This window comes from Dipodomys ordii, unplaced genomic scaffold (assembly GCF_000151885.1).
Source record: "Dipodomys ordii isolate 6190 unplaced genomic scaffold, Dord_2.0 Scaffold13, whole genome shotgun sequence".
Taxonomy (NCBI): Eukaryota; Metazoa; Chordata; class Mammalia; order Rodentia; family Heteromyidae; genus Dipodomys; species Dipodomys ordii.
In genome coordinates, this window is record NW_012267229.1 from 12,083,936 (window position 1) to 12,102,223 (window position 18,288).

The 18,288-nt window shown below is 35.9% G+C and overlaps 1 protein-coding gene across 1 annotated transcript in view; it reads right to left on the reverse strand.

Moving 5' to 3' along the window:
- Positions 1-16,324, reverse strand: part of Rad21l1 (RAD21 cohesin complex component like 1) — a 23,997-nt gene extending 7,673 nt beyond the window's left edge. The window contains exons 1-10 of the mRNA XM_013010653.1: positions 16,181-16,324; positions 14,514-14,643; positions 12,245-12,338; positions 10,051-10,157; positions 7,419-7,589; positions 6,588-6,683; positions 5,580-5,687; positions 3,316-3,542; positions 3,020-3,116; positions 1,472-1,596 (exon numbers count right to left, since the gene is read on the reverse strand). Coding sequence (XP_012866107.1) covers positions 1,472-1,596; positions 3,020-3,116; positions 3,316-3,542; positions 5,580-5,687; positions 6,588-6,683; positions 7,419-7,589; positions 10,051-10,157; positions 12,245-12,338; positions 14,514-14,643; positions 16,181-16,324 — 1,299 coding nt within the window. The remainder of the gene's footprint in view (positions 1-1,471; positions 1,597-3,019; positions 3,117-3,315; positions 3,543-5,579; positions 5,688-6,587; positions 6,684-7,418; positions 7,590-10,050; positions 10,158-12,244; positions 12,339-14,513; positions 14,644-16,180) is intronic.
- Positions 16,325-18,288: the final 1,964 nt, after the last annotated feature.

Consider the following 18,288-nt stretch of genomic DNA (forward strand, 5'->3'; position numbering starts at 1 on the left):
GTACTGGGAGTTAAATCCAGGGTCTTACACTCTCACTTGGCTTTTGTGCTAATGGTTGGCATTCTACCACTTGAGCCATGCTTTTTGCTTGTTAATTGGAGATAAGCATTTCATGGATTTTTATGCCTAGGGTTGGCATAGTCTAGTTAGGCTGTCTACTTAGGCTGACTCTGAATCTCAATTCTCAGATCTCCTAAGAAGCTAGGATAATAGATGTGAGCCACTGGGGCTCAGCTGTCAGCCTATCTTTAACCTTTCATCTTTAACCTATCTTCAAGCTTCATTCCCCAGTTACTATCTCTGATCTTCATTAAGAGCTTCCTTAACACTATTTCTTTTTTTTCCACTTCAAATTATATTCATTCAGTGAATATAAAGAATTATATTTGTGGGACCTTATTATGTTCTCCCTGATTCTCTGTGAATTTTCTACATTTTGGATATTCTCAAATTTGCAGTTTCTGTACATAAAATTCTGTTTTTGTGAAGATTTGAAAATGATTAATCAGAATTTTCCTGGCTTTTAAAATTGATGGTGTTTCTATATTTCACTATATATTTTATTTGTTCATCATTTTGACAACAAAATAAAAATTAAAGCAAGGCATATGGTAAAGGAGTAAAGGTTAAAAAAACAGGTACATTGATTCTTTCCTTCTTTTCATTTCAAGCACATAGGAAAATATATTTTGTTAATATGTCTATGATAACTGGGCTCATCTTCCCTTCCAAAAATCATAAACTAAAAAGAGATTGCCTAATCACAATTTCAATAGGTATGTTTAAAGAAATGTCCAAGTCCAAATGAGGAAGACAGTTCTGGTAACCTATTGTAGTAATATTCAGTGCATTACACTGTGAAAGTGTCTTTCCTCCAAAGATAATATGGGTTAACTTTGAATTCCTTAGGTAGTTACCAAAATACAGTGATGACAGAACTAACTTTAGAAAAGCATTAATTTTTTTTGGCTAGTGTTTACATTTATACAGCTAATAAAGTAAGAATTGAGACAATATTTGAAATCATATTGTTTCATATTGTTTATAACTATGTGTTTAAATTGCTATGCTTTCAAAAATTATATTTCCAAATAAAATTAATTATTTCTGTGTTTGTCATAGACTTTGAGATAGTCTTTCAGATTAAAGATTAGCAAAATATAAAGGTCTAAAAGATATTGTTTTAGAGGTAGATGGGTAAATTTATTTATTTAATTTTTGGGGGAAGGGGGTCCGGTCATGGGGCCTGAACTCTGGGCCTGGGTGCTGTCCCTCAGCTCTTCAGCTCAAGGCTAGCGCTCTATCTACCACTTGAGCCACAGTGCCACTTCCATCTTTTTTTTTCTTTTTGCTTATGTGGTGCTGAGGAATCGAACCTAGGGCCTCATGCATGCAAGGCAAGCGCTCTACCACTGAGCCACCTTCCCAGACCCATTGTTTTGCTTTTTTAAATATTCTCTGGTTATCTTACCTCAGAGTTAATATTTTTATTGGTATCCTCATGAGAGCCACCCTTACATTCATCAGTCACATCCTTCAATGTCTGGAGCTGATCTAATTCTTGCTGTGTATTTGGCTCTTTCATCATAAAGGTTTCTAAATTATCAAGGGAGTAAAGAATATTTAAAAAAACATAACTTTCATATTGAACTGGGATATAGTTGTTAATAAAACTTTGGACAGATAACTTAGAATCCAAGAATATAGGCTTAGTGCACAAACTTTCCTATGGCTTCTTTTTTCCTTCTCTGACTCATCTCCATTCTCCATCCTCTGCCAACAATCTCTTCCATACTCAATCACACACAATTACTCATGGAACAACATGGGTAGGTCAAGTTCATTGTGGTATATTCAGTATATTCTCATACTTTCAGGAAAGGTTATTACGAAGGGAGACTCACTCATCTCATAAGTTGGTTTTAACTTTATAATTGTCACAACAATAAACAGTAATTATTAATAATCCTGGAATCCTCTAGTTGGATGACAATATTTATGTCTCAGGTTGATTATATTAACTTAGTACTCTTCTTACTCCTATCTGATTTTCTATTTTAGTAGTTTTAAAGTGAAACATTATCCTTCTAGATACAAATATTTTCTCCTTTTTTGGAGGAGTTCTGAGTACTGTTTTGGGGAAGATGAGAAGGAGAAAAATGGTTTACAAACATATGATAAATGATATATATGATGACTGATACATATTATAAATAATATTACATATAATATATACCTTTTTGGCACTTGGGATTGAACTCATGGCCTCATGCATGCTAAACAGATACTACCATTTGAGCCACAACTCCAACCCTTTTCACTTTATTTTCCAGATAGGGTCTGAAAAGAAGTACTCATGTTTCTTTCCCAGGGTGGCCTCACACCATGATCTTTCTTTTTTTTTTTTTGTCAGTTGTGGGGCTTGAACTCTGGGCCTGGGCGCTGTCCCTCAGCTCTTTAGCTCAAGGCTAGTGCTCTACCTCTTGAGGCACAGTGCCACTTCCGGGTTTTCTGTTGGTTTATGGAGATTAAGAGTCTCATGGACTTTCCTGCTCGAACTTGCTTTGAACCATGATCCTCAGATCTCAGCCTCCTGTGTAGCTAGGATTACAGGAGTGAGCTACCGGTGCCTGTCTACACCATCATCTTTCTACATATGTCTCCTTTGGCTGGTATTACAGTTAAGAACTACTATACTCAATTTGTTTGTTGAGGGATGAGTGTCTTGCTAACTTTTTGCCTGGATGGCCTTAAACCATGATCTTCCCAATCTCTGCCTTTCAAGTGGCTAGAATTATAGGTACACCACCATGCCTGGTTGTTTGATTTTATTAATGAAGACTTGGAGGTGAAAATTAATGCCAAAAGCAGAAAAATAAATATTTTAAGTTCAAATACTCATTAAAGTTAGTATTTATAATTGAAAATATGGAATTGGAAACCCTTTTCATTTTTAAGTATAAAATAAGATTTTGGATACCACAAAATTCTTCACAGCAACAGAATTAGGAAGTCTCACCTATGTTTTGGCTTCTCAGTTCATTCCTTACTGACTCCTTCTGTATAACTTTTCTTCCAATTTTAAGGACAGAGGACAGAAAGCACTTTGAAAACAACTGTAAAAACATACATTTTTGTTTGTTTTTGTACTAGTAAAGCAAAACAGTAAAAACAAGCATATATGATGAAGTAAAAACTATAATTTATACATACATATTAGCAAATTAATTTTTTTACATTTGAATTGTTGTAAATATGGATTTATTTATTTGTAAACAAACATTGCACTCATGTAAAAAGGATGGAAACTATTACCATTTTCAACTCCTCATGAATCAATTCCTGGGTAGCAGTTGATAGAAGTGTATCTACTCCTCCCTTCTTCTTCCACATCATTAATTTCCGCGTAGGAGGTGCAAGTTCCAGAACCATGAGTGTGTCAGTAAAAGAATTCAGTTGGTCATGCATAGCTTGGCTACTGATCTCCTTGACTGGATCTATGATCAGTCTCCTTTTTTTGCTTTTCCTTTTCTCAGCAATACCTGAATATGGGGGGAGGGGAAGGGGAGAGATAATCTGGGTGCTAGTGGTTCACACCTGTAATCCTAACTACTTGAGTGTCTGAGAATGGAAGGATAATAGCTTGAGGCCAGCCAAGGGGAAAAAAAAATTCATGAGACCCCTTCTAAAATCATAGTTGGGTGCAATGGTCCATGCCTGTCATCTCAAGCTAAATGAGAGGCTGAAATTGGGAGGATCTCATTTCCAAAATACTCTGGGCAGAAAAGTCTGCAAGACTTCATTTCTACAGAGGGAAGCTGGAGTGCTGGCATGCACCTGTGATCTCAGCAATGATGAGAAGCCTAGAAATAGTTAGGTGGCAGCTCAGGTGCAAACCTGAGCAGGTAACAGTGAAAGCCAGGGCTGTGTGACTTAGCAAGCTGGTGGCCCTGAGTTCAAATCTCAGTACCACAGAAAGGGAAAAATAAGCCTGTGTTAAATTGTAGGGCTTTGTAAAGTAATATACTAGACATTACATATCTAAGAAATATGTATCACAAACACCTGCAGAGTTTCATTGGAAAGAAATTTTTCTTCTATTCTTTGAAAAGACTTTGCAAGTATTTTGTAGAGTACCTTAGCAGCCAAAAGCTGATATGTTTTTAAAGCTGTTGCTTCACAGTGTATAGGGGGGACTTTACTGACCTCCTAAGTAGAAAACTGAGCATGGCTACACTAAGAGAGGGAAGTTAACCTATCTAGAAGTTCCCTTAAATGCCTATGTAAGAGGATACTTGAGACCTTAATATTTATTTGTCCAGTATGATTTTCCTCTACCACTGACATTCATATATAAACTCAAAGTAGGCAGCTAGGTCCATGGAATTTAACTCTTAGAGAATTTTAACAGTAAAAGGAGAGCAGAAGTCAAGACATGGTACTCACTTGGTTTGCTTGCTCATAGCTTAACTCTCTTGACCACATAAGCCATGCCTCCAGCTCCACTTTTTTGAGATGGAGTCTCACGTACTTTTTTTTTTTTTGCCTAGACTAGCTGCAAACTGCAATCCTCAACTTCTTAGCCTTCTGAGAACCCAGGATAATAAGTGTTACCCACTGGTACCCTGCTTAAGATTTTCTTTAGTAAAGCAGAAAAGAGAAGGAATTAGATTTCTCAGATGATGTTAGATCAGATGGAGCCAGGAGGAACAGGAACCTGCTTGTTGATATATTTTAGTAAAATTCTGGAAAAACATGCTAAGACCTCAAGGAGCTGGTTGTGCAGCTAGGAAAGTTGGCTGGCTAACCAGGGGTTCATTTCTACATCCTCACTTTATACTTCTGTTTTCCCCAAAACTTTAGTATTATCATAGCTCAGGGCAGATAATAAAGCTATGCAGATTGATTTTTCTACCAGACTTATTTTTTTGGGGGGGGGGGTCCGGTCGTGGGGCTTGAACTCTGGGCCTGGGCGCTGTCCCTCAGCTCTTCAGCTCAAGGCTAGCGCTCTACCACTTGAGTCACAGCACCACTTCCGGCTTTTTTCTTTTTGCTTATGTGATGCTGAGGAATTGAAACTTTTATTTATTTATTTATTTTTTTGCCGGTCATGGGGCCTGAACTCTGTGCCTGGGCAATGTCCCTGAGCGTTTTAGCTCAAGGCTTGTACTCTACCACTTGAGCCACAGCGCCACTTCCAGCTTTTTCTGCTTATGTGGTGCTGAGGAATCAAACTCAGCGCCTCATGCATGCAAGGCAAACACTCAACCACTGAGTCACCTTCCCAACCCTTGACTGAAACATTTTAAAGTCAGGAATCATATCTTCTTCATTCCTATGTTCAATACAGAGTAATAATTTATTGAATTGGACCTGGTTTAAAAATTTTCAGTTTCTCAAACTATTCATGAAATAGGACTGAATATAATGAAAGACTGATCTCAAACTTTCTTCACATTCATCTCCTATCATATAACAAATGCCATTACTAGACTACCTTCCATATACCTTCACATATCTCAAGGTAAATAAGATAGTAATATAACAAAGATAAAAATAAAAACATGAAAACCTCTGACCTGAAACATCAATTGGAGCAAGAATAAATTCTTCTTCTTCGTTTGATGTTGGTTCATCCATTTTTTCATTTTTAGGTAGATATATATCATCTGGATTATCTGGTTCTACTAATTAATGACACCATAAAAGTATAAAATCATATGATTAAGCTGTAACTAGAATACTATACGAAAATTAAAATGAAAACTAATTGAAGATTTATGTTGCCAACTGGGGCTGAATCTTAATCCTTAGAATCATATATTAAACAGGGGTAAAGAGGCTCAGGTATTGGGATCCATAGTATTTAGGTAGTCAACCACTCTCTTTTACACATGAGACATCTAAGACTGGGCTATAGTCATCATAGAAGTAAAAAAACAAACAAACAGTAGAGCAACCTTAATAAATGATGCATATAAATTTAATATGTCTTCTGGAATATTTATATTTTGTTAAATCACTTGGTCCATCAAGATCCATATCTTGCCTCTTTTTACATTTTCAATTTTTATTGTGTCAAAAAGAAATATAACATCAAAAATTGTGAAAACTCAAAATTTGGCTAATTATACTTTATAATTATGCTTTTAATTCTTAAGAAAAATCAACCTAAAAGACCTCATTTCATCTGAAACACTTTAGTAAGAATTTCTAGGGAAATTCTAGTAAGGCAAATATCATCACATTTGCAACTTCTCTCAAATTGTAGTAGATTGACAAATTCAACATATAATTTTTCTTACCATATAGCATATATTACTTTTAGGATTTGAAATAATTGTATTTTGGCTGAATATTTAAATGTACTCTTATATGAAACCCAATGATGCCTAAATACCCTTTATTGTACCTTTCTCACACTTAACTTTCTATTTTATATTATCTCTAAGAGACTGAGTTTGAGAAACAATGTTCTTTATTATCTTTCACTATACTATGTTGCTACTTAAATTCGTAAGTTCTTAGGTTTCATTTGACTATTAGTATCATTTCACTTTCAATACACACAAAAAATCTCAACATACTTAGTATATTACCCTGAGACTCAGAAGGCGGTAAAACTTCTTCATTCCAATTCATCTCTTCTAACAGATTATTCTCACTGCCTCGTAATATGTTGTCTTGAAAAACACAATAAATACCTTTGTCATAGACTGGAATATTTCATTTGTTCACTAAACATTTTTTAACATTACTTTATGCAAGTCATTGTAAGGGGATAACTAAACTTTTAATACAAACTAGAAATTATATATTATGTATATATACATATATTAATATGTATGTATGTGTGTATATGTATGTGTGCATATATATGTGCATATATATCTCCCATGTTAACACCAGGCTTTGAATTTAGGACCTCAGACACTTGCTTGGCTTTTTTGCTCAGGGTCAATACTAAAAATACATTCGATATAAACAGTTAACAATCTTTAAGCTATGTACATTTAATTTCCCCAGTTGTGTCTACCTCATTTCTAAGATTTTACACTAGTATTAGACAAATATAAAAATGATAATATAAAATACCAGAAAAGTTCCTTCAGATAATATATAATACCAGAAAGATCCCACAGTTGGTAGTAAAGAAGGGATATACTAGTCTTATTTTTCCCCTCCAAAAACTTAGGTATTTGTAAAAATAAAAGCAAGCAGTAATTCCCAACCTATATGGAGAATGTGTTTAAGCACATGATTATTTATCAGGCCTACATATACCACAGACTTGAAAACTTGTGTAAAAAAGTAGCTAACCTACATGACATACAAACATCTGTTTTGATGTAATAATCCACTAAAATATTGTAGTAATTTGAAATAAAGATTTGATTTCTATATGACCAATTGCATACCGATCATTTCTCCTGCACTTCCTTCATCTCCAAATCCATCTCCATTGTCATAAATAAAAGATTTTTCTCCAGTGAGGCTTCCAGAATTATGTTCAACTAAAGGACCACTGGAGTTCAGTAATATGTTGTCACCAAAAATGCTATGGCTTCTGGGAATGTCAGTTATTGCCCCTAAATAAATGTATATATGTATCATTAATGTTATTAGTCATAGAAATGCATACTTTTATAGTTAGAAGGAAATTAAGGTATTATCTAATCTACCTAATGTTAGAAACAAGGACAATAAAAGCAGAAAAATATTTGAATTATTTAACTGAAGACACTGAGTTAATCAGTAGGGACTAGATTTCTAGTTTAATACTCTCCTATATATATATATATATATATATATATTATATATATATATGTATATATATATATATATATGAAAAATGCCAATAGTTGTGGCATAGTTTAATAATTTCTTAGAAGGTAGCAATACCCTCAGAGTAACTTCCTGTACTTTAGCTAGGTCAATTTCTGCTTAGTTATTATTTCTTATCATTTCAAGGACAATTGCTTGAACAGTTTAACTATAATTACAGTTTTCAAAATAAAGACTATATCTGCCTTCCTAAGAAAATAGGAAGGTAGGAAAAATATTAAAGAACAGGCTTACAAAATTCATTCAATAATTATTTATTGAATATGCCAGAAGGTGGAGATAGACAAATAAAAAGGACAAACCCAGCCAGCTAACATTTAACTAAGTTCTTATTATGTGCCTTAGATTGTACAACAGATGATACTATTATAACCTTCATTGTACAAATGAAGAAATACATCACAGAGTTTTTGATAGTCACCACACTCTAATAAATGACAGAGTTAGGATCTGAATGCAGCTGTAACTCCAAAACCTGCATTCTGATAACAACAACATTACATTGATAGTTTCTGAGGACCAGAAGTCAGCTCTCATACTTTCTCTCTTGAGTTTGAATCTAGGAATCTAAAACTCCAGAGGTCAGATGTTGGTCTTCTCTCTCCCCTCCAACAACACATGTTAGTGTTCAACAGTAAAGAAAATCAAGATATATCACTCACATCTCCTCTCCCCCCATCTTCCTCTCTCCTTGCCCCCCCTTCTCTCTCTTGCTCAAGGCTAGTGCTCTATCATGTGAGCCACAGCTATATATATATATATATATATATATATATATATATATATATTTGTAATTGAACTCTCATAGATTTTCCTGAACAGGCTGACCTCAAACCATAATCCTCAGATCTCAGCCTCCTGAGTAGATAGGATTATAGGTATAAGCCACCAGCTGCAGGCTAAGCTACATTGTTTTGACAGAAGAGTTGAAAATAAGCAGTCTCATTACATTGAAGAATTGCTCAATGGAAAACATTAAGTGACATTCTCAGAAAGAACTGAGAGTATGTACATATCATCCAGGTGCAACTTGGTAGCTCCTGAAAGAATAAACAGCCTTGGTCAGTCAGGAGGCCACTATATTCTAAGGATTAAGCATGACACAAAAAAAACAAACTAAAATAAAGCTGGTTATGGTAGTGAGTGCTCATAATTCCAGCCTTTAAGAGGTTGAAGCAGGAGAATCTGGAATTTGAAGTCAACTGGAGCTATAGAGCAAGTTTAGGCCAGCCTAGACTATGGAGCAAAACCCTTATCCCAATAATAATCTGACATTATAGAAAACAAACAATAATTATATTCAATTTTATATTCAATCTAGAACAGGATAATAAACATTTCTTAATGCATGGCACCAGTGGCTCAAGCCTGTAATTCTAGATCCTTGATATTGGTAGGTTTGTGGTTCCAGGCCAGCCTTGGCTCAAAAATTCATGAACTCCTTATCAACTGACAGCTGAGTGTACTGGCACACAACTGTTGTCCTATCTACAACCAGAAGCCAAAGAAAGATGACTGCGGCGCAAGCACATTCAGAAGAAAGTGATATCTTTAAAAATACCAGCAAGAGGAAATGGTGCTGAGGCTCAAATGGTAGAGCTCTAGCCTTGAACTGAAGAGATCAGGGACAGCGCCCAGGCCCAGAGTTCAAGCCCCATGACCGACCAAAAAAAAACCAAAAAAACCCAAGCAAGAACCAGGCCCCTGTAGCTCATGCCTGTACCTGTAGTTCTAGCTACTCAGGAAGCTGAGATCAGAGGATCACAGTTCAAAGCCAGCACAGGCAGGAAAGTCTGTGAGACTTTTAACTTCAGTTAATCACCTAAAAGCTAGAAGTAGAGCTCTGGCTCAAGTGGTAGAGCACTAGCCTTGAGCACAAAATCTCAAGGACAGTACCAAGGCCCTGAGTTCAAGCACCAGCACTAGCAGGCGTGCATGCACGCGTGCATGCACGTGCGCGCGCGCACACACACACACACACACACAAATTACCAGCAAAGAAAAATGCTTGAGGCATGGCTAAGCATTTAAGAGTGTCTTGGCATTAAAATTCATTTTAAAAAAAGCAAGGAAGCTTTTTATTGGAAACTACACTTATACATAAAAATTTTCATTGTATAGAGACTTCTACTGGCATTGTTTCAGTATATAAATGCAAATATAACTGATTAGGATTTGCAATTCTGATTTCTCAAATAGTCTCACCAAAGCTCACAGCTTGAAAAACTAGATAATTACCATAGTCTTCTTTAAGTGTAATTTCTTCTGGTCTGCTCTGGTTCTGAGTAAAGTATTCTGAAACATCAATAGTGCTAGAGAAATATAAGTTTGAGGAAAACATATGAACAGAACACAATACTTTTATAGCATACTTTAAAAATTCTAAAACAAAAGTCAGGCTTATTATAAAATATAGGAGATTTTATCAGTAGTATTATTTATAAATACAACAAACTTCTAATTTATAATATGTACAAATAATTTCTAGGTTGTCAAACCCAGTATTTGTTCTTAGACCTTGTATTATCAATCAACAGCATTTAGAAGAGTTGCTCACTCCTGCTATGTTTGAATGCTTGTATCACCTCCAAACTAGTTTTTGTTTCATAATCAATTTGTACATTCAATGTACAAATATTACTACATCCAATGTAGTAATATTTCTTTCTCCTACTGAAGCAATTTTAAAATTTGTTATTTTCTAACTCACAGTTTGTTATACACAAGAAGAAACATGAGAATTAAAGGTATTTTTGGTAGGTGGTGAGGTCTTTGGGAGGTGCCCATGTCATGACAGCTCTGCATTCATGAATGAGATTAGAGTGCTGTCCTGTACGTTTCATCCAATGAGGCTACAGTGAGAAGACTGCTTCTATGACCCTGGAAGCATACCCATACCTTCACCAGATATAGAATAGGCTAGCACCTTGATTTTGGTCTTCCTCAGCCTTTGGTAATACTATAACAAATTACATTACATCGGGTAATTTATAAATAACAGAAATTTATTACACATTTTTCTGGATGTTAGGCAGTCCAAGATCAAGGTGCCAAACAGGTTCAGTGTTTAGTGACACATCCTAGACATTGCTGTATTCTCAGGTGGTAGACAGTGCAAGGAAGATTCCTCAGACTGCTTTTATAAGGGTATTGACCCTATCCATGAAGGTTTTCACAATCTAGTATCCACTTTTTACTGCCATCACCTTGGGGATTAGGTTGCAATTAGGTTACATTCCTTTTCTCTCCCTTTCTTAAATTTGCCACTCCCTAGTTATCCTCATTTCATTAAGTAGTAAAGCCATTTTAATGCTCAAAATCATAGTTACCTTTCATCTCTTTCTCTTAAGAGTTATATCCAATTCATTTCAAATCCTGTTGGTTCTGCCTTCCACACATATTTATAATTTGACTGCTACCACCTTACTGATCACAAAAACAATCTTTTCTCAGTTGGTCTTCTTACTGAAATAATCATTTAGGCTTCTCTGCTTCCTTTCCCCACTTAGTCAGCAGCCAGAGGGAACACGTTAAACTTAAGTCAGATCTAGCCACTCTTCTATTCTCTATTCAAAACCTGCCTGTGCTTCTTCTCTGAGTAAAAAAGTCCTATTGTAGCTTACAACATACTACATTGGCACTTCTCTGACCTCATTCCCTCATGAGTTCACACTCCAATCTCACTTGCCTCTTTGCTTTTCCTTGAAAAATGTCCAGAGTGCTTTAGCGCCTTCAGGTTTCTGTTCTTACTTTATCAGCAAGTCTTTTCAAAACCATCCCATTAGTCATTAGTTACTTCTAACATTTCTTCATATTTGAACTCTGAGCATCTCCTAGAATATTTTATATTGACTTGTTTGTTTTTGCCAGTCCTGGAGCTTGAACTCAGGCCCTGTACACTGTCCCAGAGTTTCTTTGTGCTCAAAGCTAGCACTCTACCACTTGAGCCACAATGCTACTTCTGGCTTTTTCTGTTTATATGGTACTGAGGAATCAAATCCAGGGCTTCATTCATGCTAGGTAAGCACTCTATCACTAAGCCACATTCCCAGCCCCAAACTTATTGTTTGGTTTTTGTCAAGTCTATTCCAGATAAAATGTTAAAACTCCATGAATCCAGGAGTTGTTTGTTATTCACTGTTATCTTACCAATGCCTAGAACAGTGTCTGGCATAGGAAAGCCACCCAATGAATGAATGAATGATGAATATACTGTCAGCATTGCAAAAACATTAAATATAATGATATATTTTTTTCTGCTAAACTTGGAAATTTCACACTAATTTTGTGTCAGCTATATGTGTACTTACTCAGGTATTACCTACATTATATTTGCTTTCACAAGATCTGAATATAAAAACAGTGAAATATCAAGAAAATCAATAGGAAAATAATTTACTCTATATTAAAGGTGTCAAAATCATGAAATTCCTCTTGCAATGTGATAGTATTGTAAGCTGCTTCAAAATTCCCTTTTGGGAGATCAACCAATCCTGAAAAGAATATGAAAAAAAACACATTCAATAAGCAATGATGCAAAATAAAACTAAACTTTTACTCTCACATTAGACTGTTGCTTAATCTCTTTACTGGTTTCCCTGTACCCACTCTTGCCTCTCTGCAGTCCATTTTCTATAAAGCAACTAATGGTAATAGTTTTCAAAAGCAACCATTTAGTTAATTCCTGTGGTTTTCTTTTCTTTTTTTCAGTCTGGGTACTGGGTCTTGAACTCAGAGCCTCATGGCTTTCCCTTATCTTTTTTTGTTCAAGGCTCACAATTACCACCTGAGCCACACCTCCACATCTGATAATTCACATTTAAAATTGCTAAGCAACTTACCTAGTACATTAAAAATATTCTAACTTCTGGGGCTGGGAAGGTGGCTCAGTGGTAGAGCGCTTGCCTTGCATGCATGAGGCCTTGGGTTCGATTCCTCAGCACCACATAAGCAAAAAGAAAAAAGCCAGAAGTGGCGCTGTGGCTCAAGTGGTAGAGCGCTAGCCTTGAGCTGAAGAACTGAGGGACAGTGCCCAGGCCCAGAGGTCAGGCCCCACGACTGGACCCAAAAAAAAATTCTAACTTCTATTAAGCAACCCAAAGACAGAGATGGGAGAGGAGGAATGAGAGGGAAAGGGGAAACAGCCTACACTAAGCAAAATGAAAGAAATATAAACATCACCTGATATGGAAAAAATAATATTTTGAGGTGGGGGTCTGGTCGTGGGGCCTGAACTCTGGGCCTGGGCACTGTCCCTCAGCTCTTCAGCTCAAGGCTAGCGCTCTACCACTTGAGCCACAGCGCCACTTCCGGCTTTTTTCTTTTTGCTTATGTGGTGCTGAGGAATCGAACCCAGGGCCTCATGCATGCAAGGCAAGTGCTCTACCACTGAGCCACCTTCCCAGCCCCGGAAAAAATAATTTGTATTGTCAAAGCTCATAGAATTCACAAACTGTATAGACCATGATAATGACAATGTGCCTTGTGAAGGTTAAAATGTGTTTGTGACTTTAACTATGTATCACTATTCCACAATACTGAGAAATATGTGAACTTTATGTAATCACCTAATCTCGATTTTTAAAAAAAGTGAAAGAAGGGGCTGGGAAGGTGGCTCAGTGGTAGAGCGCTTGCCTTGCAAGCCTGAGGCCCTGGGTTCGATTCCTCAGCACCACATAAGCAAAAAGAAAAAAGCCAGAAGTGGCGCTGTGGCTCGAGTGGTAGAGCGCTAGCCTTGAGCTGAACAGCTGAGGGACAGCGCCCAGGCCCAGAGTTCAAGCCCCACAACCCGACCCCCAAAAAAAAAAAAAGTGAGAGAAGGGATGGGTTAAGAGCAATGGGTGACAATGTTGTCAGACACCTTGTATTCATATACTGTTTTGTAGAATGGGAACTTCTTTGTACAACTACTTAGAGATAAAAAAAAAAAAAAAAGAAAAGCAAATAAACCGGAAAAAATTCTTCTACCTATAAGTATTATCTAAGGACAATTTGTTCTCAGCCTGGCATTTTCATTCCCTGAAAAAGTCAAACATTTTGCATCTCAAGACCTTGCTCTTTCAGTTTAATATTCCTATTATGTCATATGTTGGGGACTTTTTACATGGCTGGATAATTCCTATTTTTCAAGCTTAAACTTAAATTATTTTCTTAACTATCCCCACTAAAGTGAACTTGTCTGTTATTTTGTTTCAATAATCTATAATTATTGTAAGTTTTAAAAATATTTCCATTATTTGATATCTTACCAGATTGAAAGGGACCTTACTTGTTTGCCCTAATATTCTAGAATGTACTGTATTTGACACAGAGTATGAGATCAATAAAATATTTGTGGAATATATAAATGAAATAATGAACAAGTATACTATATTTGGTTATGAGCAAAAGTCTAACTAGAGATTTTACAAAAAATATTCTAAACAAAGAACACAAAAATGATCAGTTCTGATTCAAAATTGAGAAGGGAGTCTCAAGAGCTGTTCTGCCCAGGCTAGCCTTGAACCGTATCACAGCCTCCCAATCACAGCCTCTTAAGTAGTATTACAGTATGAGTCCAGCACATTTCCTGAATCTCTATACTCACCTAGAATTACACGGAAAGAGACAACCCCATACAAAAACACAAATAGGAACCAAGAAGAGACAAATATATATTGAACATATACCTGGTCGAAATGTCATCTTCATTTTAAGAAATGCTTCATTGCAATCTGCCAGAAGATACTTAGCCTTCCTATTATAGATCCTAACAATTCCCAAAAGAAGATGTCCTGAAGTTCGAAGTGCAATTTTCACCTTTCAATAATTAAGTAGAATAATAAAAAATTAGATTAACAAGTTCTACTCTGAAAGTCTAAGAATTTATTCTCTTTAAAAAGCATTTTGTACACTTAAAGTAAACCACTTAGCTTTTACATCACTTTGTAGAACAATTAACTTTTCTGGCTACTCAACAAAGGTAACCTGATATAGCATTTAAGTGAAATAAGCAATTATTTATTTTATTTTATTTTTGTGCCAGTCCTAGGGCTTGAACTCAGGGCCTGGGTGCTGTCCCTGAACTTTTATAATCAAGGCTAACACTCTACCACTTAGAGCCACAGTTCCATGTCTGGCTTTTTAGTAGTTAAAAGAGTGTTGAGGACTTTCCTCTTGGGCTGGCTTTGAACCTTGGTCCTTAATATCAGCATCCTGAGTTGCTAGGCTTGAGCAGGTGTGAGCCACTGGTGCCCGACTATGTTATTATTAGTATTATGGGAAGAAGATAAACTCTATAGTCAGGCAAACTTGAGTTCAAGCATTAGCTCAATTACTGAAGCAGTCACTTAACCTTCTTGAACTTCAGTTTAATAAAAATGCTAGCTGGACACTGGTGGCTCACACCTGCTACTCAGCAGGCTGAGATCTGTGGATTATGGTTCAAAGCTAGTCCAGGCAGGAAAGGCCCTAAAACTCTTATCTCCAATTAAGTGGGAGTGGATCTGTAGTTCAAAATGGTAGCGTGCTAGCCTTGAACAAACAAAACAAAACAAAACAATTCAGGAATGAGCACCCAGGCTCTGAGTTCAACTTACATGCTCAAAAAAAAAATAAAAGCTAGAATTTACTGTATACTTATATTTTGTCAAGCATTGTCCAAAGAGTTTTTGCCTACATTATTTAATTTCTGTTTCTATTTACAGAAGAAAAAGCACTGGCTCAGGTAGGTTAAGTGATATGAACAAAGAACGGCAACTGTTAAGTAATGAAGTAAGGATTAAACATAAATTTGACCAGCTTAAAAGTTCCTACTAACCATCATACTTCATGAGTCTAAAAGAGCAGATTTCACAGGCTGATGAAATTAAATTAATAAACACAAAGTTTAAACTAGTGTCTAACATATATAAGACTTTCAATTATACTTGATAATATCTGAAAAATACTTAACCTATAAAAATATTAAGATTATTTTAATGCAAATTCTAGTAGTTTTTTATAGTGTTTTATAATAATATTTTACTCTTTTAGTTATAATCAATTCTTTCTTCTCTTCTCATTCATTAATTCATTTCCTAGTAAATACTCACTAGGTACCTACTATTTACATAGTATTTTGTTAGGGAATAAAAAAGGATTACAAAATACATGGCCTTTGTCCTTCAGAATCCAATCTATTTTTGATAAATATATGAAATAAATCCATTATCTTTATATTCAGTTGTTAAATGCAATAGGAAAAAAAGATACAAAAATTGTACTGGAAGTATATTTTATGATATATGCATTCTAATTCCCTTCCTTTCCACAAATCATGACAAATATAAACTAACAATTATAATCCGTAACCTACCTTAGGTGAAGTAATTTTTTTAATGCTTATGTCTAGATTGCACTGGAATACATGAGCCTTTGTGAGTTTCTTCTCCCAGTGAGCTGCAAGCCATATTTTGGCCAATGGCCCACGTCTACTCATAAGCACATGAGTGTAGAACATGTTGCCTGTATTCCTTAGTTTATATTTAAACAACTGGGGAGAACATAAAAAGATGCTTAAAATTTGATAAACAAAACTTTCCAGCTATTTTTATTTTATATTTTACAGCTAGCAAAACCATATAATTAATTCTACAATACTCAGATTACCTTTTAGCTCAATGCTAATGCCCATAACCCTAGCTACTCAGAAGGCTGAGATCTGAGGATTATGGTTAGAAGCCCACCCAAGCAGAAAAGTCTCTGAGAGACTCTTATCTCCAATTAACCACTCAAAAACTGGAAATGAAGCTATGGCTCAAGGTGGTAGAGTGCTAGCCATGAGCAAAAGAGCTCAGAGACAGTGCCTAGGCCCTGAGTTCAAACCCCACAACAAAAACAAAAATCTATCTCAACAAAGGGTGAACAAATACAGCAATGGTACTCACTAGACACTATGTTGAAAATAAACTTTACAATTTGTGGGCAGGGATGGTAGGGAGAAGCAAGGGAATTGTCCAAAAAGAAATGTACTCTACCTGATTCATGTAACTTTAACCCTTTTGTACAGTAACGAAAAACAAAAAAACTATTTCCAATATAAAATGATAAACTAACAGAGCTCTAATAGACTGTCAGCCACATCTGGTTTAAATTCATACTACTAAATGATTTCTTCTTTTATGCAATAAAGATTTTATTTTATTCAAAAAGTATTTGAATTCTCTTGTTGCTAGCACAGTTAAATAAAGCTTAAAAAATTAAAAAACAGTAAAGAAGGAAAAGCTGGGCAAAACTAAGAAACAGGTAATTTCCCTTCTAAAACTTAAGAATTTTTTGAAGTATTGTATCACTTATTTACATCCAGGTATTGAAATTCATTGTTCTCTTCCAGATGCTCTGGTTTATCAACAATATATTGATTTTTGAAATAACAGAATTACAAAAGACCATAAAGTGAAAAATAAAGGAGACAATAGAAATCAGAAGCAAGAAATGAAACACTTAAACTTTGAAATAAAAATAATAAAAGAACATCTTCATGTAAATCATAATGAGGATTTTGTGTACATTTCTGGAAACTATACTATTGAGAACAGTATAACGTTCAGTTGCAAAGGAATTTTTTTTTGTTGTTGTTGGTCGTGAGCTTGAACTCTGGGCTTGGGTGCTGTCCCTGAACTCTTCAGCTCAAGGCCCAACGCTCTACCACTTGAGCCACAGTGCCACTTCCACAAAGACAATATTTAGGAGGGATATTATAAGAACATTGCTTGACTCCCGGAGAAGAATTAATGCTTACATACAGGCAATCTCAAACTGCCACAATGGTAGCTTTTGTAAAGTTTCCATAAATAAGAACATTGGGCTAATAAGAATATAAGAATACAAAGTTAGCCACAGAATTAAAAACTTAGGTGAACTTTGATCGATGCCCATTTCCACCGCAAGAATAATAATAAAAAAAAAAGCATCGTGCCTAAACTTTAAGCAATTTACAAACCACATTCTCCCGTGAGACAGCTAGATGATGATATTTATGGCTTATGTTTTGTGTTGACTGCACTTTTGTGAGTGTATTTTGGTTAATTGGAATAAATTCTAATATATCTTTAAAAATGTCTTGCAGATGTGTGAGGTCTTTACAATGACTAAAAACTCCAGTAACCCTATGACTTAGCACTTCTGGAAACATTGATACTTTGGGGCATATGAGTTCCCTAGATCCTCAGTACAGCAAAGGCCTTGGAAGGTCACTTTTTATTTCAAGCTAAGTAGGAACCAGGCCCATTTCTCAGAAGGGCGGTGGGAGGGGCAGGAGCTGAGAGTGGGAGGGGGAAAGGGGCGGGCCAGGGCGAGGAAATAGGGCGGGCATTCCGGTGAGGTGCATTGAGAGTGAGTGACTGAGTGTGAATGTGTGTGTGTGTGTGTGTGTGTGTCTCGTTGTGATGGGGCGGGGCCAAGGGGAGGGGCCAAGGAAGGCCG